Source organism: Triticum urartu, chromosome 7, assembly GCF_003073215.2.
Source record: "Triticum urartu cultivar G1812 chromosome 7, Tu2.1, whole genome shotgun sequence".
In the NCBI taxonomy this organism is placed as follows: Eukaryota; Viridiplantae; Streptophyta; class Magnoliopsida; order Poales; family Poaceae; genus Triticum; species Triticum urartu.
Genome location: NC_053028.1, coordinates 620540071 through 620562662, shown reverse-complemented (window position 1 = coordinate 620562662; position 22592 = coordinate 620540071). Strand labels below are relative to the sequence as shown.

Below are 22592 nucleotides of genomic sequence, written 5' to 3'. Positions count from 1 at the left end.
CCAACTGTAAACGGAAAATGAAGAAATGAAGCAATCAAGAAGAGTTGTCGCAGCAGTTGGCTAGGAAAAGCAAAGCAACATACCTGATGCTCAATTTTGTGGCTCTCCTTCGCTCTACATGATGAATGCGATGTGATATTCACTGATGGTCACGATTGGCAAGTACGGGTCGACCATTCAAGCGGTGGATGAATGTTTTCGATCCCTGATCATCAGTTCTAGTGAATGAAGGACGTCTTTGAACATGACTCATTGCACGGAATCAAATAACGACATCAACTCATGCGAGAGAAAGAGAGTTGAGGGCGTGCGGAGATGGGGCTCACATGTGGTGGCGACATGAACCAGAGTCGCCGGTTCACCACCGCCATGGTTAGGGCTACCAAGGACCTACGGGAGAGAGGTGAAAGGGTTTGAGATGAGCGAGCTATCATGGGAGAAAGAGAGATGGGCCGTCGGCGACATCACCCGCCACCAGACAGATAGGGTGCACCACCGCCATGATCAATCGATCCATCCCCGAATCATCCTCTCACCTCTCACGTGGCGCCGAATCCCCTTCTCATTTCTCTCGTAGCAACCGAGCAGTTCCGTGTGTTGGAGCATTTTTTTTTCCTTCGGGAGGGTTAGCGACCGGGTGGATCAGGCCTTCAAAAAACTCACCAGAGTAGCGGCCCATTAGGACAGGCGGCCCAGCTCACGGTACATTGTGGCTGAAACGAAGATCTAACGGCCAGAAACTGTTCGAACGCATAATCTAACGGTTGAAAACGCTGATATAGTGAGGCATCTCAGTTTAGGCTCAGTTTTACTGTGTAAAAAACCCTAAAAGATTAAGATTTGGACCATATAAAACATCAGACAACCCTCCGCACCGTCCTCTCGAGTGCCCAAATCCCCCAGCGCCGCCACTCCCATAGTGCCTCGGAAATGCCGAACTCGCAAAAGCAGAAGGCCACCGTCACGCCGGCACCGCGGCGCCGCCTGCCGCCCCGCATGGAGTACCGCGCGCGGTCCGACGAGGCATGGTACGGCGCACGCGTGGTGGTGCAGGACGGCTGGCTGCGCGTCATGTTCGAGAATTTCCCCGAGGATGCGGACGAGTGGTACAATCCAGGGGCTGACCTCGCATCCCCGGGCGACGTGGACGCGCTCCGCGCCAGGTTTCGCCGGGCGTGCCTCGCCCTCGACGACGCCCATTGTGGCGACCTCCGCCCGGGCGACCAGCTCTGCCTCGCCTGCGACATGCACGGCGGCGAGATCAAATACTACGACGCCGTCCTTGAGGCCGTACGTCCTCCGCGCCGCGTCACGCCCTACCCAATGCATTCACCACACACATATACGCATGTTGTAGGAGTAGTAATAATTGGCGCCGACCAAATATGCAGGTAGAGAAGGCGCCTCACGGCACCGTGGACGGCGAGGAGCGGTGCGCGTGCCGTTTCACGGCGCGCTGGACGGAGGGGCCGCGCCGCGGTTGCTCGGACAAAGTGGGCGTCGAGGTGGTATGCTGCGTGCAGGAGTCACCGATCCAAGATCCGGTGCTGACCGAGTTCCTGGACCATGTGAGAAACCGGTTCGGCGACGACCAGGAGGAGGCGACGGCGGCGTCTCAGCAGGCAGCCCCGAGCGGTGAGGGGGAAATTGCGCCGGTGTCCAGCCTCACATACTCCTCGAGTAGCTTGTCTTCTTCTAAGGTACTATTATCTCCCTGAATTCATTAATCAAATAGTAATTACTTGCAGGTTTGGGCTGTTTGGATTGGAGCCCTGGACTGCCCATCCAAAAAAAATTGGTTCATTGACCGGGTCCGGGCTTTCTCGCTGATGGTCACTAATTATGTGGTGCGCCAAAGCCCGTCTCGGTTCCTTTAATTCAATTCTAATAACCAGTGAAAAAAATAGTGCGCTACAGGAACATAGTGTCGGTTTAAAATCCACCTTTGGTGTACTATAATTATGATATAGCATGCTACTTCCTTCGTCCGGAATTACTTGTTAGATAAATGAATGTATGTAGATGTATTTTAATTTTAAATACATTCATTTTTATTCATTTCTGTGACAAGTAATTTCGGACGGGGGAGGGAATATATCGCACTATAGCATGCAATAAATGAGATATTATACATTCATTGATATAACGATCTATTGCTCAGCACACTATAGCGTGCTATTAGTGGCGTTATAGCGCTCTTTTTTTTGAGAAATTCTAAGCCAAACTGTTGGCGAGTTGTCTAGGAAAAAATTGTCGCCAATCATTTGGCTGATCTATGTCTGACAGGGCGGCGGGGGTTGTCCGATATATATTTGCCTAGTTGTGAAGAGTGTTGGGCGACACATGGATGGAGATCCTAGTGGTAGCCATAGCCCCGTTTCTAGAGGAGAGATCAGACCTGGTTGCACACAAGTATGTATGTATGTACTCTTCCCAGCGTCTTTCTGCCCCATTCCTGACCTAGAAACGAGTCTTCCCCATTTTTGGGTGACGTCTCCAACTCCCAGACCTAGGGTTTCACCCATGTTTGCCTGGTGCGAACAGAAGGTTAGAGGTGATCCACATTTGTTTGCGAAGTAGTTGCCTCCCCGTTTCGTCCTCCTGCTTTCCTTCTCTCTGGCCCATTTGTTATTTGGCTTCTAGCCGCAAGAGAGGTAACCGCCAAGATGGTTTTGGTGATGGGCGATAGGAACACAATGTTGGGAGGTCTGACTATGGTCAAGACCACAGTGGCAGCGCGATGAGATCGGGGAATTTGGAATCTCTTCTTCGAACAGATGCCAAATCCATTGGCGCCAAGCATGCTGAGATGTGGCCGCCAACAACCAGCCCCCGGCCCCTAGAGCAATAGGCGCACACGTGCAGCTGCCTGCGAGTGTGGGTCACGCCATCGATACTCGACAACAACCTAAGTAGGCTGACGAATCCTCAAGGGCACGAGCATCCGGCCCCAAATCTTAAAAACATGAAACTTAAACAACAAGGGTGAGAGCCCCCCCCCCCCCATCTAACACCCTTAGCGCTCTTAGAAACAAGGACCAGCGGTGTTATTCAATCTAACATTCAAATTACCATTTTAAGAGCACACTTCTAATCTAGTCACACCACACAGGATTAAAACCCCACTCAACATGACAATCCAAAAGAAAATCTTAGTTGACCTTATCGTGGGCCTTTTAAAAGTCCAATTTAAGAACAATACCAACTTTTTCCAAATGTGACGTGATGATGGATCTCATGTAGAGTTAAGATACCATATATGATATTTCCGAGTTATTTTTCTAGGAAAGCATTCTAGTGCTTACTAATCAACTTATCACCAATGGGATCTACTCTAATATCCACTTTAGTAATCCATGTGTAAAGGCATTTAAGCAAGCAAATAATTCTAAATTGTTGAATTCTACTAGCCCGTGAGATTTTATTAAACAAAGTTATAATACCATAATTAAGCCCATGAACATCGAATATCCGAGTATGAAATAATGGAATAGGGCAATGACATAATACTGCACCGCATCCCACAGATTTGAAAATAATCCAATAAGTATATTGCCACACCCGGGTGCCCTATTGGCATCCATGGAAATAAGGCTTATTTCATTTCTTCCACATAGAAAGGTCTAATAAACATTACATTATCCATGTGAGTCTCTTTTTTATCCCTCATCATACCAAGTACCCAGGAATAAATTGAAAAGGTGTCTAGGAGCTAGACGAAATAAATCATAGTACTATTGAGTAGCATGAATAAGGAGATTTCCAGTTCCCTCAATACACACATCACCTACAATTTAGAAGTGTATGATATATTTTTCTCTTTCTGCCATTAGCAATTTTATGAAAATATGAGGTATTTTAATCCCTTTCTGAAACTACCTTTGGTGTCATTGTTTCAACCAACTGATTTCTTCATCGGTGGGGGTGTTATTGAGTTCCACCATAATGTCAAGTCTTCTACAATACAAGCCAGGAGGGAGAGAGCTTAATGCAAAAAGGTCATGTAACTCAGGGAGCTCTTCCCTAAGATTTTATTTCCTCTTTTTAGAATGCCCAAATTGACTAGCCCCATAAGTTAAAATGTTGTTTAAAACTCTTAACTTTTATATTCATAACATATATAGGGTCTTCAGAGAAAATACTCTTATTCCAAACTTTATCCACTTGGGGGTGGGGGATTAAACATTTTTTTCATCGTGAGATCAAACCTAAAATTTGTAGCTTCAGGGGGTATAGCCACCTCACCACTAGAGGACAATAACAAAGGTGTGGGGTCTGATAAATCTATAACTAATTTCCTCAAATTAACAATGAGAAAATATCTTCCCAGTCTACAAACATAAGGAATCTTTCAAGTTTTTTCTAAGGTGTGGTGTTTATGTTTATTATTCCAAGTGTACTAGCCCCCATTCATATGAAACTCGCTTAGACCAACAGTATGAATGATAGATTTAAAGACATCTACAACATGAGAGTGGTGCAATATTTTATTTTTCTCCTCACAATGACTAAGAATATTAAAATCACCCAAACCAAATAAGGGATATCCATATTACAACAATATAAGCAACCAGTTCAACTAGAATTTCCTCTTTATGCTCTTGATGAGCTGCTCCATACACTGCACGTAAGCCACACTTAATATTTTTAAGAATATCCCAAAGACACATTTCTAGAATATATTTACCACACTAACAAGGAACAATTTATGGGTTATCTTTCCGAGTACAACACATTATCCCTCCAACTTTCCTATAAAACGAATCATTTCCCAACAGAATATGCTATAAGGATCATACTTTCTACATAAACTAGGAATACAACCTTTCTTCATAGTTTCCTCATGCGCGAGGAAATCCAGGAATTATAATTTTTAAATCACAGAGGCAGGAACCCATTCTCCTCTTCCCTGGCTCCCAACGATTCCAAACAATACCTTCATTTATATTTGTCAGGAGGATTTCTTACCTGGATCTCCTAGGAGGATGGCAGATTTATTGTTTTTATTTAGGGGGGGGGGCATTTTTGTTTAATCATAATCATTGGTTTAGAAACCACCACATTAACTTTCATGTATCTCTCTTTTTATCTAACAAAAGTAAGAGATTCTTGATCAATGGTAGTGTCACAGATCCATTCTATGTCAATAGGAGTATGCTCCCCTTTTTCACCAAAAATGTGTAAAGTAGCAACATCAACAACATGTATGTTAGTGTCTATGCACATTCTAGATTTTCCAAGTTCTCTAGGAATATCAACAAAAGTAAAATCATGATCAGTGATAATCACACGACATTTAGCAGCCCTAAGCATCAAATCTTTGTTGGTAAGGAACCAAAGGAGTTAGATCCAGGATTAATAGGACTACCATCCAGATTCCTCTTCCTTGTCAAAGAAACAACTCTTGCTTCCACACATATTTTTGACTAATTCTCATATTAGCTTCAAGGAGAGGGGAAGAGCAAGAATCACATATTCCACCTAATCAGGCAGAGTTGCTAGGGGACTGGACCACATGTGTACCATCAATGTTTAAACCACACGCTTCATTGTCCTCCACCTCCACTACCTAGGGGTGTTAGTGACCACCTCCACATTCCGCCCAAAGAAAACAGAGACAGTAAGTGTATCGCAGGCTACCTGTTGAACAAGTTTGTGCAAGTTCTCATCGCTAACTTACACATCACTAGTAGAGGAAATCATCCAATTACACTAAAGAGAAACAAATTTATTATTCCCCTTATATTCTCACTTTCACCTTCAACTTTTTAAGATTTTTCCTGAATAGTAGACAAGTTTTCCTATACTTGTCATTAGGAGTAGAATGACTACATCCAGCAAATTGTTCTTTAGTGGTATCATGAGTTTTGGTCCTTTTATATGATGGAATACCTTTATTATTTTGAGCACTCGCATTAATAGGACCAATTGTCCAAGCGATCGATACAACACCAGCCCATTCCTAAATAGAAAAAATAAAGCTTATAGTTTCCCTAGCTGAAGCACTACCCTTAACCATGGTAATAACGATATCGTTCGAACAATCTTTAGTTTGCTTAGCGGTACATGAATCCTGTGTATAATAGAATCCTTGCCCTTATCCTGAAAGCCACACATTGGCGCTATACATTTCAAAGGAAGAAACTCGATGCATATCGAAGCTAGGCCCCCCATCTTTCCACTTCTCTCACAAAATGCTTGAGGGCAATGAACACGAAAGTGACCAGGAGAGTTGTAGATCTGACAAACATCATGCTTGTAGATTGTATCACTAAAAATGATTACTAATGAATAATAAAATGATATGCTTGTGGGTTTAGATCCTAATCTTAAGGGGCGGTTGTACTCCATTATTTTGATGAAATTGTGAATCTTATTGAACTTGTGTATGTCTTAAAATTTTATTTCCAAGTTCTTTTAAAGCTTCTGCATTAAGGGGTGATGAGGTGGTGTCCTCATATGCGGACTTGTTCAATTTTCCAGATTGGACATTTTCCTACTCCCTCCATTTTTATTTAGTTTGCGTATTAGCTTTGGTCAAAGTCAAGTTTTGTAAACTTTGACAAAGTATATAAACAAAAATATTAACATATACAATAACAAATCAATACCATTAGATTCATTATTGAATGCACCTTCACCTCATATTGATTTGCTATGTTAAATGTTTGTATTGTTTTCTATTAACTTGGTCAAACTTTATGAAGTTTGACTTCACTCAAGTCTGATATGAAGAGTAAATAAGAACAAAGGGAGTATGATGTACCTGGGGATGCTTGTTAGTTACCATTCACTTAGGGTTGGAGACTAGTATTTTATTGAGAAACTTGACACATGGATTGGTAATATGTTGTCCACAAGAAGGAGGCATATTCTACTAAATTCTTTATTGTTTAGCAGTTCCTACTATCTTATTCCCATGTTTCTGATGAATACAACATATGTGGAAAAGTTATATAAACACAGAAGAATACTTTTTTGGCAGTGGTGCAACAGTAAGAAAAGATACTATTAGGTCAAATGGTCCACAATATGTAGATATAAGGAAATGTGGGTTTGGGTGTTAATGATCTCATGAAAAAGAACATTAGTCTTCTTATTAACTGCTGGTGAGAATTAGAAAAGCATGTGCATATAGGAGGATGTGATTAAAGCCAAATACCTTAAAAAATTTGATTCCCATAGTTGGAAGGCCTTGCTCAAAGTTAAAGACTAATATATGGTAGCGAGGATAAGAAATTTTAATTTAGATGATTTAGCTAGATATTGGAAAGATTCTCTATATAATAAGCCTCCCATGTGTGACAAATCCCATGAATTGTCTAACATCTATAATATTCCTGATTTCACTATTAAGTAATGTATCTTGGATATTGAATCTACCTCTTTTATAAGGATATTGCCCCTGAGCTTAATAAAGAATGGAAGGATGTTAATCTAACAATGGAGATTTGCTCAAATCTAGGGCTTGGGATGATGTTTACTAGGCTATGGGCAAGAAATATTTTTTCAATACAAAATCTATTTATGAGATGCTCGAGATGCATCTGAATGGGGGACATTACAGCTGGATTTCAAAAGCTAAATACCTTTTAAATTCAAATCTTTTTGTGGCCATTATTTCAAAATGTTGTCTTCACAAGAAATTTATTGAAAAAATAGATTGGAGTGGTAATCCTAATTGTTCATTCTCTAATGAGTATCACTCAACTCATCACTTATTCTTCCTATGACCTAGGTCTAGAGTTCTTTGTTTCGTCATAGGATATGTATTTTTAACAGGGTTATGCCCTAATAATATTTTTCAATATTATTCTTGGTGCTTACTTTTTTTGCCTAATGGTGACCATTTTTAGGTTGATCATGCCATTGTTGTTTGTGCCATGTTAAATCACTGTAGTAAGGCAATCTTTGAGGCAAAGATCCTAGAGGCTCCTTTTAAGATTTTGTTTGATGCTTGTGCTTACCTATTATCTTGGACAGGTATTAAAAACTTGAGTGGATGGATGCTGTAAAACAAGGGGTTACTCAAGGATAATGATGTGTCTATGATGAAGATATGTGTGATGGTGCATGATGCTCAAGCGACGACTAGGACTGATCTGGAAGTCTGGGTGCTTCGTTTGTTGGAGATGGTTTGCTAGTGCTTTATATAACTCTATTTTTCATTTGGTTGTGATATCAGTCTGTAAGACTTGTGCAGTGGAGGTGCTTTATATAACTCTAGCTTCTCATTTGGCTGTGATATCATCCTGTAAGACTTGTGCACTGGAGGTGCTTTATATAACTCTACTTCTCATTTGGTTATGATATCAGCTCTGGAGGTGCACCTTTTCTTATTAGGAAAATTTTCTTCACAAGTGCTAGCAGGTTTTCGTCCCATAGTGCACATACCGATTGCGAGTGTGTGTAGTGGGTCTCTTGTTAGTTCTTAACTCGCTTCTATGTCTTTCCTGTTCTCTGTGACTTACTCTCTACACTATTATATGTCCGTTATGTGAGTAATGGAAACGAGTTTAGCCCGGTTCAAATCATTGATGGACATAAATGTACTCCATCAAAGCAACGGAAGTAACAAACCACGATGTGTCTTCACTGAATCATCTGGCAGTAGCCATGTGTCGCTATACATCGGGGTGAATGCTTTTGTTCAATCAAACACCTCGATTGGTACTGAGTTTTTTTGGATCCTCCCCGGAGATATCCATGCCCTTTTCCTTTGGTGGAGTAGCGACAAATTAGGTGAATCATAGATGTTAGGTGGCAATATTTGTGTTTCTAAGAAAACTCGGTGTGGGAAACATCAATTGCAACAATCATTTCTATCTCATCTACACAAGGAAAATCTTTAGCATGATGTTTTGTTCAGTAAATTCAGAGAAATTAAAGGAAACTTCATCTCTCCGAACTTAACATACACCTTTTCCTTTTGGCAATCAATAACAACAATACAAGTATTCAAGAAAGTTCTACCAAGGATAATGGAAAAAAAGTTATATTGCCTAGTTCCAAGTATTAAGAAATTAGTAGGATACTTAGTCTTACCACATAGAACTTCAACATCTCTAACAATAGATGAAATACTAGACCTATATGGTAGTCTAATGGTCAAAATAAATTTCTTCTATAGAATAAGGTGAAATATCTCCAGCAACTTCTTGACAAACAGTAAAAGGAACAACACTTATGCTAGCTCCAATATCACATAACCCATGATAACAATGAGTACCAATCTGAACAGAAATAACAGGCGCACCAACATCATTAGGAAGCCTTTTATGGTTAACAATTTTAGTTGCTTCCTCACAAAAATGAATAACATGCCCATCCACATCATCGTAAACAAATCTTTAATCATAGCTATCTGAGGTTGTGTTTTAGTTTGATCATAAGGTTTATGAGATTTCTATGTACTTTTATAGGTTACTATAGTTACCATAGAATTTTGTTTAATTCTAATAGAGACTAAACGCTATGCAGGTGGAGGTTCTCTCCTAACCACATGGGTGGCAAAGGAGACCCATCCCAACAAATCATTAGCAGCAAACATATCTATAGTTGATCAAAGTAGCAGAAGAGAATAAAAAATAGCAAGCACGGTAAACTTTTCTCTTACCAAGAGTGCTACACACCCCAGAAACCGCACTAGAAAGAGTCTTAATAGCCCACAAGTGTACATGATTTGGCGTAGTCCTTTTGATAAGTAAGAGTGTCAAATCGAATGAGGATTAGAAGGAATTGCTTTTTGCAAGGAAGTGAGATTCATTAGAGTGTTCGACGGTTTGGTTGAAAGCAAGAGGATTTGCAAGAAAATAAATAGTAAGAAAGGTCAAGTGGGGCAATCCTTAATTATGATAAGGATAAATTGGTTATTTAACTTATAGGTATGAAGGTGTGCACGAGGACACATGGGAGTTTTGTCAAGTTAGTTTCATCAAGATTCATTGAGTTACCATTCATTAATTTGATAGTTTGTTATGTGGTGAAACCTATGATAAAATGATGTTCTTACTTGAACAAACAACCTATTTATGATTAGACTCCTTGTGCAAGCATCCACAAATACAAGAGAGTAATTAAGATAGCATCTAACCATAGCAATAAATCCTAGGGTTCCATGATCCCTCATGCAACAGTTCATAAACCTAGGGTGTAGTAATACCTATCACTCCGGCCACCCAACCTTAAACAAACTACTCACATGATGCTCTTCTCTGGGTGCTTAAAGGTGAAGTGGTGTGTAGTCAACGTTCACACAACACCACTAGAGAACTACACCACAACACAATATCAAATGTTGAACTAGATTCAACTTCACAAGATTACAGTAACAAGATTTATCCCATGTCCTCAAGAACTGAATGGAATACTCACAACACATCATATGTATCATGATCAGTGGAGATATATGAATCTTTCACCAATAAAACTTCTAAGCATCAACTATAAGGAGTAATCAACAGCAGAAACTAATCTCAGCAAGGGATCTGAGAACAATGTTCATAGAACAGAGAGATGGGGTGAAGGGAGTTGATGAAGATGGCAGTGTTGATGAAGATGTTGATGGAGATGATGATCGGAGTGTTGACGATGACGATGGCTTCGAGTTACCCATGTTGGAGGGATGGATCTCTGACGAGCCCGGCCCCTGGCTTATATAACAAACCAGGGGGCCTAGGTTTATAGGACTAGGTAGGCTATGTTGGTGGAAGTAGAGTCCTCCACGGCTTTGGTATCCTTGGATTATACTCCAAGTCTTCCGGAATCTTCGTGTATTTAGTCATGGGTCGTCCAAAGTGGCCCAAGACGGAACCGACTTAGGGGTTCTCAACCTTGCCCACCTGGCCGAGAACCGATGTGGTGCGAGACCCCTTAGCCGGGACAACATCATTGCGCACCTAGATTACATAAGATAAAAATGGAAATAAACAATGAAGTAAAGCTGAAGAATAGAATCGGGTAAAAACAAGCTAGAGTAAATACCTATTATGGAGGTAAAGTATGTCAGGAAATGCTCATTGATGTACCAATGGCATGTGGCACTGCTACTGAGGCCCAACACACCTGTAATCAGCCACAAAGATAAAACATAAGCCATGAGGGAAATAAGTATTGAAGAGAGGTCGATAGTACACAAAACAGGCACATGAACTATGAAATGGAGGACCACTACCTTTTAACATCTTGGGTAGCATGCTCACAGAGATCACAATGACAACATCCTTCTCACTTGCGGTAAGCACCCCATCAACGGGAAATTCATTTGCATGATTGACCCAAAGAAAAGCCTAATCTAGGATCCTTGCAGTTAATAACAAAGGTTATAGTCCCAACATGGCAAGAAGAAATATGCTGTGGCAATGCTGGCTAGAAATCCACCATAGATCAGTAACCGTCCTAGTGTCAGAAGGCTGCTTCTGATGATACGAGTAAATGAGCACCACGTCGGAAACAAGGGTTATCTTGCAAATCACGTCTAAAGCAAGCAAAAGCATAAAACTACGTGAATGGATAAACCAAGAAAAGTACAAAAGCAACACAGAGAACTCAAGGAACAACCAATGAAACGGGGAGCAATGCCTGCAGGTATAAGAATCTCCGCAAACGTAGATAGAGTATAAGTGCAAGATAGGAAATCACCCTCAAGACAGGGCTGCACAGCAGCTGTGCTAAGCCGTGCAAACTGCATCATATTGCAAAGGAAATTTTTCAGGAGGAAAACCTTTCCCTTAACTAGCGTGCCCTGCAACCGTTCAACTACCTCGGGAGAGAGTTGTGCATACATATGATTCCCCTGGAAACAAAGTACACAAACGAGAAGTCAAGATAATAGATGGGGCAAGAGTATGGAGGTTAGACATATGTGAAGGCAATACAAAACACAATATCAGGCCAACCTCCTGATAAAGCACGACCAAGTCAGTATGCATAATAGGATGTTCGTCCGTACCGCTACAAAAGTGTCACATGCATGCGTGAAATCAAGACACAGGCGGCAGTCGACTTCTTTTCCTTGTCATTCATTTGTGAAAGCATGCTAACTCCACCAGACATGTACAACGAGAGAACTAACCACCGAGCGAAATACAAACAATGCTCGTACCACAAACAAATCTAAGCTCCTTGGAAGCCGAACAACCATCGTAAAAGATAGACCCAGGCATTTCTTAATGATCATCACATATCACATCTAGCAGGCAATCACTAAGGAACCGAGGCAAAAAGCTATGAAAAAGCCATCCTTGTAAAAGACAGGCAAATATATAAATAGCACCCCCCCCCCCAAATATAGAAACCAGCCATAAGAACCGTCTCAACAATTGTCTCCACAAAGCTAGTAATCAAGTTTTTATAACAATGAACGTCCATCAGCCAGATGAGCGTCCATCACATGGCATGAATCTGTAGCAAGAACAGATGACGGGCAAAAAGAAACACAACCAGAAGAGAAAAGAAAAACAAACCTACCAGAAGAAAGAAATAGGAAACAAAAAAAATAACAAATGGTGCCACATGCCGTAAACCCGACTAGTGAATATAAAAAACCTACGCTGCATACAACAAAGAGCCTGTGTAAAATTCTATACCTACTCGGCCAATGTCAACCCGGGCGAACCGAGTAGCAACATGTTGTCCCACACAGTCCGATAACCAGCATACCTCGTCACCTCCCACTAGAAACACACCCTGAGTGGCGGCATAGCCCACCCTGAAACCACCGACCATCCAACGGAAACTGCATTTGAGTGGAAACATAGAAACGAAACGTGTGCAATTGGATTGCAAATCTTTGGTCCAGATCAGTCTACACGTTCCCTGCATCTAGCAACCTTCTTCTTGGCAGCCATTGTGTACACCTTGTTATTTCTCCCCATATTGAAATGAATCTTTGAAAGCTGGCACTGCATGTTTGGAGTCTCGAACCTTGTACTCCATGCCATTATTGTTTTTCAGATTTAATTGCAGTAAAGTTTATGTGTGTTGTTTTCAGATTTAACTGAATTGAATTAATGTACAATTTCCTTTGGCATGCTGTTTTGGTCTGAACATGTTCATTTTAATTCTATTTCCATGGTTCGGAATTGAGCAAAATGCATATACATATTTAAGTCGATGGTCTCTATCTTCCGGAATGTTGGTACTGATGCATTATCTAGATAGAAGTATACTACTCCCTACAAAAATAGATATAAGTATATTATAGAAAGTTATCATGTAGTCAAAGAGAATGTTGCGTTTATATTTCCTTGGTACGTAGTATAACAGATTGTTGCTTGAGAAAAACTAGAGATTTCAAGGATAACATCTGTAGAGAGACGCAATGACACTACTAGGAAATAACTTATAGGTAGCATCTTAACAGTATCGTTGGGTAATAGCCCCACACTATTGTTAATTAGCAGCAGCGCGGACGTACAACCCACGCTACAGGTAATACCTAGTAGTAGCATGGGCCTAAGGCCCAAGCGCTGCTGCTAAGTGGGCCACAAGGCCACCCCGGATCTAGCCTTAGTAGCAGCGTGGGCTGGGTAATCCGTGCTACAACTAACATGTTAGATATAGCGTTGGGTTCATGACCCACGCTGCTACTAAAACTGCATGTGGGCAGATGGTGGGCCCAACTTAGCAGTAGCGCCGGGCGCCAAACACGCGCTACTGGTACTAACTTTAGCCGTAGCGCGGGCCGCCTAGCCCGCGCTACTGCTAAGCCCACCTTATCCCCTACGTACCCCCACCCGCATGTTCGTTCCCTCTCCCTCATCACCACACTCACTCTCTCCTCCCTCCGTCGTAGCCTGCCGTCGTCGCCCGCGCGGCACCGCCACCGAGGTAGCTCCTCCTACCTTCCTCTCTCCTCCCTTTTTCTTGCCTCCCTCCCCCCTCTCTCTCCCGCCTCCCTCCTCCCTCCCTCCTGCCTTCCTCCATCCCGGTATCCTCCCTCACTCCTCCCTCCCTCCTTCCTCCCCGCTCCTCCCTCCCTCCCTCTCTCCCTTCTTCCTCTGTTCTTGTAGAATGTAGGTAATTTGAATGTAGGTTTTAGAACGTAGACATTGTAGAATGTAGGTTTTTAATAGAATATTTTTTAGGTCATTTGAGTAAATGTAGGTTTTTTGAATAGAATAGGAAATTTTAGTAATTTTCTTTCTCAATATAGAAATTTATAGTAATAAAATTTAGGTATGTGAATTTTAGTATTGGATAATTTAATTATTTTTATGTCATTATCACTTTGTCATAAAAGAATGTTGTATGAGATTTGATGATCTAAAACTTTCAATCAGTGGAATATGCGGGCTTTGTCGTTGGAGCCTCGTCTACTTCCTCTACACCCGAGTCGGTGAGCTAAAAGTCCACCTCCTCCTCTTCTCCTCGGACATGTGTACGATGATATTTGGGCATGTGGCCTTTGTTTGCAAGGAACACCTCCGAGTGGCCTATGTTTTGCCGGAATGTTGATTAATTTCCATTCCGGCAAATTTCAGGCACTCAATATGTCCTGTTTTAGTAAAGGCCATGCCAGAATTTTTCGTGGATTTCAGCATGACTTGTGCTATAAAGTAGGAAATATCGACTGTCCATGATTTGCAGGAACAGGAATTAAATGACATTCTGGAAAATCATAGGTCATTTTTTTATGTCATTACTCGATATATGTAACGGGTTGACTGTCATTCTATCGGGGCTCCTTGTGTGACTTTCAGTCTGCTCTTGAAGGAAGGATGCCGACTATTGTCGTGGGGGTCGTTTCCTTTCCTTCTTCTCGTGATATACCTTGGTAATGCACGAGAGAAGGAGGGGAAGCAACCATCACCAGCGGTCAAAATATCTGTGAGGGAGTGTCCACCATATACTGTCGAAATATGAGAGAGGAAGAATCCCGACTGTTGTCTTGGGGGTCACTTCTTCTTCATTCGAAAGTGCTAGGCATTTTGGTGTAATGCACTTTTGAATGAAAGGAGGAGCGACCATCACCGACAGTCACAAAATGTCAGAGAGGAAGAATCCCGACTTTTGTCGTGGGGATCGCTTCTCCTTCGTTCCCGTGTGCTAGACATTTTGGTGTAATACACTCGGAAACAAAGGGAGGAACGACCATCACCGACTATCGAATATACTAGAGAGGGAGTGTCCACCATATACACCACGTGAGATGAGAGTTTTCAAGGAAAGACTCGATAGACCGAAAGTCAACCCGTGGTGAATAGTGATCTGTGTGTTCAGTTCCTGGTAATTGTTGTCAATTTATAATCTTTGAATTTTGGACACAGGAAATGTCTGATGATGATAGGATCCCCGAGTGCGAACACTGCTGTGATGGCCGGGGCATGTGCGACAGGGAGCCTCACCTGCAAAATGGTAGGTTCTTCACCGTCAAGCTGGAAGAGACCTTTGATGTTTGTACGGTACGCAACGATAACAAGTATTTCTTCATAATTAATCATGACTTGTGCTTCTTTGCTTCAACGTGTAATTTCCGTTTTTCTTTCAATTCGACTAGTGCATGCCCTGCCATGCAAGACCGTATGTCTTGAAGAAGCTTGGTTTCCAAGAGTTTGAGAATATGGAGACGATGAGAGCTCACCTCAGAACTAAACATGGTTATGCTTTTCGGATTAAGCACTACAATGCGCTTAATCACTCACATTTCAGTTGCTCTAATTGGGGAGCTCTCTGCAATGCATATGGATTTGAGGAGAATATGCAAATAACCTTCGATATTCGTCCTGAAGATGATATTGAAGATAATATCGACATTTTGGTGGATGTGGATATGCCTCCAGTTTTGTCAAACAAATTTGTTAAGTAATTTATATTGTTTATTTAAAAATATTTGGCATTCATACCTACTAAAGTTGTTTATTTATAATTGTCAGCCTATTTCTTATCTTCAAGAAATACTCGGAAGGTTGTAGAGAAGACATACTACAGCTATGGCTACGAGCTTAATTGTGAGGAGAAAGGATATCTTGTCTCATTTATAGATGATGTTGAGACTTTTAAGACCAATCACTTTATCAACCCAAATTTTAGTGGATACGTGCCACTAGTCCACGTGTTGCAGATGTTGGAAATATGCCCTAGAGGCAATAATAAAAGCTTTATTATTATATTTCCTTGTTCATGATAATTGTATTTATTCATGCTATAATTGTATTATCCGGAAATCGTAATACATGTGTGAATAATAGACACCAACATGTCCCTAGTAAGCCTCTAGTTGACTAGCTCGTTGATCAACAGATAGTCATGGTTTCCTGACTATGGACATTGGATGTCATTGATAACGAGATCACATCATTAGGAGAATGATGTGATGGACTAGACCCAATCCTAAACATAGCACAAGATCATATAGTTCGTTTGCTAGAGTTTTCCAATGTCAAAGTATCTTTTCCTTAGACCATGAGATCGTGTAACTCCCGGATACCGTAGGAGTGCTTTGGGTATACCAAACGTCACAACGTAACTGGGTGACTATAAAGGTAGACTACGGGTATCTCCGAAAGTGTCTGTTGGGTTGACATGGATCAAGATTGGGATTTGTCACTCCGTATGACGGAGAGGTATCACTGGGCCCACTCGGTAATGCATCATCATAATGAGCTCAAAGTGACCAAGTGTCTGGTCACGGGATCATGCATTACGGTACGAGTAAAGTGACTTGCCGGTAACGAGATTGAACGAGGCATTGGGATACCGACGATCGAATCTCGGGCAAGTAACATATCGATTGACAAAGGGAATTGCATACGGGGTTGATTGAATCCTCGACATCGTGGTTCATCCGATGAGATCATCGTGGAGCATGTGGGAACCAACATGGGTATCCAGATCCCGCTGTTGGTTATTGACCGGAGAGTCGTCTCGGTCATGTCTGCTTGTCTCCCGAACCCGTAGGGTCTACACACTTAAGGTTCGGTGACGCTAGGGTTGTGAAGATATGTATATGCAGAAACCCGAATGTTGTTCGGAGTCCAGGATGAGATCCCGGACGTCACGAGGAGTTCCGGAATGGTCCGGAGGTAAAGAATTATATATAGGAAATGTTGTTTCGGCCATCGGGACAAGTTTCGGGGTTATCGGTATTGTACCGGGACCACCGGAGGGGTCCCGGGGGCCCACCGGGTGGGGCCACCTGTCCCGGGGGGCCACATGGGCTGTAGGGGGTGCGCCTTGGCCTTCATGGGCCAAGGGCACCAGCCCCACTAGGCCCATGCGCCTAGGGTTTCCAAGGGGGAGGAGTCCAAGTGGTGGAAGGCACCTCTGGGTGCCTTGGGGGGGAGGGAATCCTCCCCTGGCCGCCGCACCTAGGAGATTAGATCTCCTAGGCTGCGCACCACCCCCCCTTGGCCCTCCTATATATAGTGGGGAAGAGGAGGGATTTCATACACCAGCCCCTGGCGCCTCCCTCTCTCCCCGTTACGTCTCTCTCTCGCAGTATAGGCGAAGCCCTGCTACTGTGACGCCCTGCATCCACCACCACGCCGTCGTGCTGCTGGATCTTCATCAACCTCTCCTTCCCCCTTGCTGGATCAAGAAGGAGGAGACGTCTCCCGTCCCGTACGTGTGTTGAACGCGGAGGTGCCGTCCGTTCGGCGCTTGGTCATCGGTGATTTGGATCACGTCGTGTACGACTACATCATCACCGTTCTTTTGAACGCTTCCGCACGCGATCTACAAGGTATGTAGATGCATCTGATGACTCGTTGCTAGATGAACTCCTAGATAGATCTTGGTGAAACGAGTAGGAAAATTTTTGTTTTCTGCAACGTTCCCCAACAGCAGAATGGTAACTTCATTGTCAAAAACTTGGTATGATTTTGTTAATGACGGTAACTTGATTGCATACATTCTTCTTAAGTAAACCATAGTGCTAACTACATATGTTACTATTATGTTGTTCAACAGAAGCTCTCGAAGGAGGTTGTGCCTGACATGATGCTTACCGAAGGTCATATATATATGGTTAGCTTACGATCGTTTCCGCTGACAGCTTACCAAAGTGCATGCTCTATTTCTTTGAAAGATGCAAGGCTCAATATCAAAGAATGGAGCAAACTAATGAATGTGCGCACGCAACCGATTGGTGACAACATGCATGTGCGCAAGCCACAAGTTGGCGACAGGTGGATCTTCATTCTCCATTTTGAAGATGGACCAGTTTACCTGTTTTATGCTATTTTACCAAAGAGAGAGGAGTAGGTCCTAGGTAGTAAGAACAATTAGTTAGTGTTAATTATGACTATGATGATGAGGAGGAGTTGTTATTATGATGATGATGAGTTATGTGATAGAATGTGTTAGAATGATGAGTTGTTATATGACTCATAGATGATGATGAGGAGGAGGAGTTGTTATATGACTATGATGGTGATGAGGAGTTGTTATATGACTATGATGATGATGAGTTGTTATTATGATGATGATGAGTTATTATATCAGTGGGTGAAAGAAACGTGTATTAGATTCAAGTGGATAGATCCAAAGTGGCCAAGCTGGATTAATAGAATGACCAAGGTACAAGCTACTGCTATTTAGCAGTAGCGCGGGCGAAAACCCACGCTGTTGATAACTGACTTAGCAGTAGCGAGGGGTTAAACCCGCGCTACTGCTAAAAGTTAGCTGTAGCGCCATAGCAGTAATGCGGGGCCCGCACTACTGCTGGCCTCTAAACCAGCGCCACTACTAGGGAAAGGTTTTCCCTAGTAGTGTGATGATTTAATATCATTATCTCAGGTGCACCTACAATGAGTTGGTGTCTCAATTGCAGATTCACAAACATAATACTCACTGAAACAACACAGTAGATTAACCATATAAACTATCTAAGGACAGTCATGTGTTCATACTGGATGAAGCAGCTCACTTGGGAAGCACAAGCATTGCTAGTCGAAACAGAACACGTTAATTCTTAAGTAACATCATTAAATAGTAATTCCTATGAGAAGATTGGAACATCCCTACGAGAGGATTTACAAATTCTGAAGGTTTGAAAACGAGCAGTGTAGTAGCAGGGAAGCTTACAAGGGTTGGTTTCTTAACCCACCGTTAAGTAATAATAAGAATACATTCAGATAAGCCTGGGCAGTACAGTACTATACAGAGATCTAAAAGTAAATTATTTTGACAGAATATCCATCAATCCAAAGGAATAGCACAAATTCATGTTAATGAATTAGCAGTACGCCATCTGTGTTCGATCTGGCTACCAAGCACCTGCGATAAAAAGAATGGTGGAAATCTCAGTTTAGCATATGAACTAACACTTCTCTGAGCCAAATTCAGCTAATTCAGGCAGACTGAAATCCAGTGTTGATTTGGCATAACATGAACACACTGCGTGCTTACTGCTTCAGAAATTGACTGGACAGCTCGTTCTTGCTGGTCCGGAAAACAGGGCAGGGTTTCAAGGATTTCCTCAATTTATTTCAAGACCGATCACAGATTGTACAACCAAGCAGACGAAATGACAAAAAGGATCAAAGGAAGGCAACATTTCAAAATTACTCGAACTGATATCGCGCTAACAAAACGAATAAGCCGATGGTCTTTTTAACCATCCAGTTAAGAAACAGGATGGTGCCGAGCCCTAGTTAGGTACACTTGCTTGAATAGTTTGATTGAATAAAGTATGAATATTGCAAGGTCTCTCCTAGTTAGGTACACTTGCTACCTTTAATCAACACAATTTGAACATTAAATTGAGCACACCAACTGACACTTCGCATTAGTCAAACACTTAAACCCATGTACATTCACTCACTCTTTCTGTGGTCAACTTGTCCACTGCATCACTCAAACCAAATTCAACTCATGTACCCACTACACAATACCCTGCAAATTTCAGTACTGGCATTTAGTGTTAGTTGGATTCAGTACACAAGGATAATTCAGCAACATCTATCAATAAGTGAAGTAACTAAGTCTAGAATAATTGACCATTTGAAAACCCTAAAATTCAGTTAAACAAGACATGAAAATTCAGTGACAAACAGCAAGATTCAGTTAAGTAGGTTCACTTAACAACTAGGTCCAGTGACAAACAGCAATATTCAGTTAAGTAGGTTCAGTTAACAACTAGGTTCAGTGACAAACAACAAGATTCAGTTAACACCTAGGTTAAGTGACAAGCAACAAGATTCAGTTAACTAGGTTCAGTAATTCAGTTAATAACTAGGTTCAGTGAGAAACATCAAGATACGGTTATCTAGGTTCAGTTAAGAACTAGGTTCAGTCACAAACAGCAAAATTCAATTAACTAGGTTCGGTTAACAACAAAATTTGCTAGAATTCCAGCAAAATACATCTAACTGCATTCAGTTAAGAACTAGACCAGTCACAAATAGCAAAATTCAGTTAACTAGGTTCAGTTAATAACATAATTTGCTAGGATTCCAGCAAAATACAGTTAATGACATTCGGTTAAGAACTAGGTTCAGTCAAAAACACTAAGATCCAGTTAACTAGGTTCAGTTAACAACAAAATTTGCTAGAATTCTAGCAAACCCTAGTTTTCAAATCTGGAACCCTAGAATTCCACCAACGAAATTTGCTAATACAGAGAGGCAGGCAGCTCTCCTAGGGTCTCGACCACTACCATTTGACAGTAGCTCAAAGGAATTTGCTCCAAATATGGCGACAATGAAATACTCTTAGGTGAATATGCTGTGGCCGCACAATCTTCCTTCTCGCCGTGGGTGCCCCCTGCCACGCCGGCCAGGCACCGTGACTGGCTCTATCCACCACGCCTTGTCCCCACCACTCTCTCGTCGATGGATCCGGAGCCACCACCGCCGCCATGCCCGCAAGAGAGAGGACGGGGAGAGAGAGCAAGGGATAGGAGGGAGTGAGGGAGCGTTCGGGTTCAGCCGACCCAATGGCTTCGGACAGAGCCATTAACGACAACGGCGCGTCATCATTGCTGTCAGACCGCGAGGGATCAGACATGACAAAACGCGCTCAAAAAATGGCTCAGTGTTTTTTGCCACTGTCAATTCTTCGGTTCGGTGCAAAATGTCACATTTTGTAAAGTGGTGGGTTTTCGCAAGTCGTGACACAAAAGTGGTGATTCTGTGCATTTAAATCATCTCATTTGGCATGGTGTTTTGGTCTGAACATGTTCGTTTTAATTCTATCTCCAAAGTTCGGAATTGGTCTCTATCTTCCGGAAGTTTGGTACTAATGCATTCCCTAGATTAAAGTATATTATAAACTAAAACCACGACGAGTAATTTGAAACAGAGGGAGTAGAAAGTTACCATATAGCCAAAGAGAATGGTACGTTCATATTTCCTTGGTACCTAGTGTAACAGATTGTTGCTTCAGAAAAACTAGTTATCTCAAGGACAACATCTTAGAGAGATGCAATGATGATTTAATATCATTATCTCAGGTGCACCTACAATGAGTTGGTGTCTCAATTGCAGATTCACAAACATAATACTCACTGAAACAACACAGTAGATTAACCATCTAAACTATCGAAGGATAGTCATGTGTTCATACTGGACTAAGCAGCTCACTTGGAAAAGCACAAGCATTGCTAGTCGAAACACAACGCGTTCATTCTGAAGTAACATCATTAAATAGTAATTCCTATGAGAAGATGGGAACATCACTATGAGAAGATTAGAACATCCCTGTGAGAAGATTTATAAATTCTGAAGGTTCTGAAACGACATGGATCACATACAAAACATCTGTTGTGTTTTGATCATGACAAGCAGTAGCAGGGAAGCTTACAAGGGTTGGTTTCTTAAACCCCACCGTTAAGTAATAATAAGTAAGAATATATTAAGATAAGCCTGGGCAGTACAGTAGCTAATCCACTAACAATAAACTATACAGGGATCTAATAGTAAATTATTTTGACAGAATATCCATCAATCCAAAGGAACAGCACAAATTCGTGTTCACCTCTCTGTACATACTCTGTAGTGTATTAGCAGTACTCCATCTCTTTTCGATCCGGCTACCAAGCATCTGCGATAAAAAGTATGGTGGAATTCCCGGTTTAGCATATGAACCCACACTTCTCTGAGCCAAATTTAGCTAATTCAGGCAGACTGAAATTCAGTGTTGGTTTGGCATAACACGGACATACTGTGTGCTTACTGCTTCAGAAATTTGACAGGACAGCTCGTTCTTGCTGGTCCGGGAAACAGGGCAGGGTTTCAAGGTTTTCCTCAATTTATTTCAAGACCCATCACATATTGTACAACCAAGCAGACGAAATGACAAAAAGGATCAAAGGAAGGCAACATTTCAAAATTACTCGAACTGATGTCGCGCTAACAAAACGAATAAGTCGATGGTCTTTTTAACCATCCAGTTAAGAAACAGGATGGTGCCGAGCCCTACACATATCGTCCTGTTACAGAGATCGTCATCACGAGCGTGCCCAAATCAAATTCCCCACCACATCCGACGAAAATTCAAAGAACCACAGCCACAGGACCTCTATCCGCCACAGAGAAAATCACAAGAGGATTCAGAGAACAGAGATCACAAGAGGATTCAGAGACCGGAAGTCACGAGAGGATTCAGAGAACAGAAATCACAAGAGGATTCAGAGAACAGGGGGCAACAAC

The 22592-nt window shown here is 42.0% G+C and overlaps 1 protein-coding gene and 1 long non-coding RNA gene across 2 annotated transcripts; one reads left to right on the top strand and one right to left on the bottom strand.

The window, feature by feature from the left end:
• The first annotated feature begins 895 nt into the window (after positions 1 to 895).
• LOC125525701 lies at positions 896 to 8287 on the top strand. Its single transcript, XM_048690704.1, has 3 exons — positions 896 to 1290; positions 1392 to 1700; positions 7984 to 8287. Exons 1-3 carry the CDS (start codon positions 931 to 933, stop codon positions 7996 to 7998), a joined length of 684 nt encoding a protein of 227 aa, XP_048546661.1. The 5' UTR covers positions 896 to 930; the 3' UTR covers positions 7999 to 8287.
• A 10667-nt stretch (positions 8288 to 18954) lies between these two features.
• LOC125521824 lies at positions 18955 to 20903 on the bottom strand. The gene is made up of 2 exons (XR_007289458.1): positions 19766 to 20903; positions 18955 to 19218 (listed from the first exon to the last, which is right to left on the bottom strand). It is a non-coding gene; the product is annotated as an uncharacterized LOC125521824 (long non-coding RNA).
• Positions 20904 to 22592: the final 1689 nt, after the last annotated feature.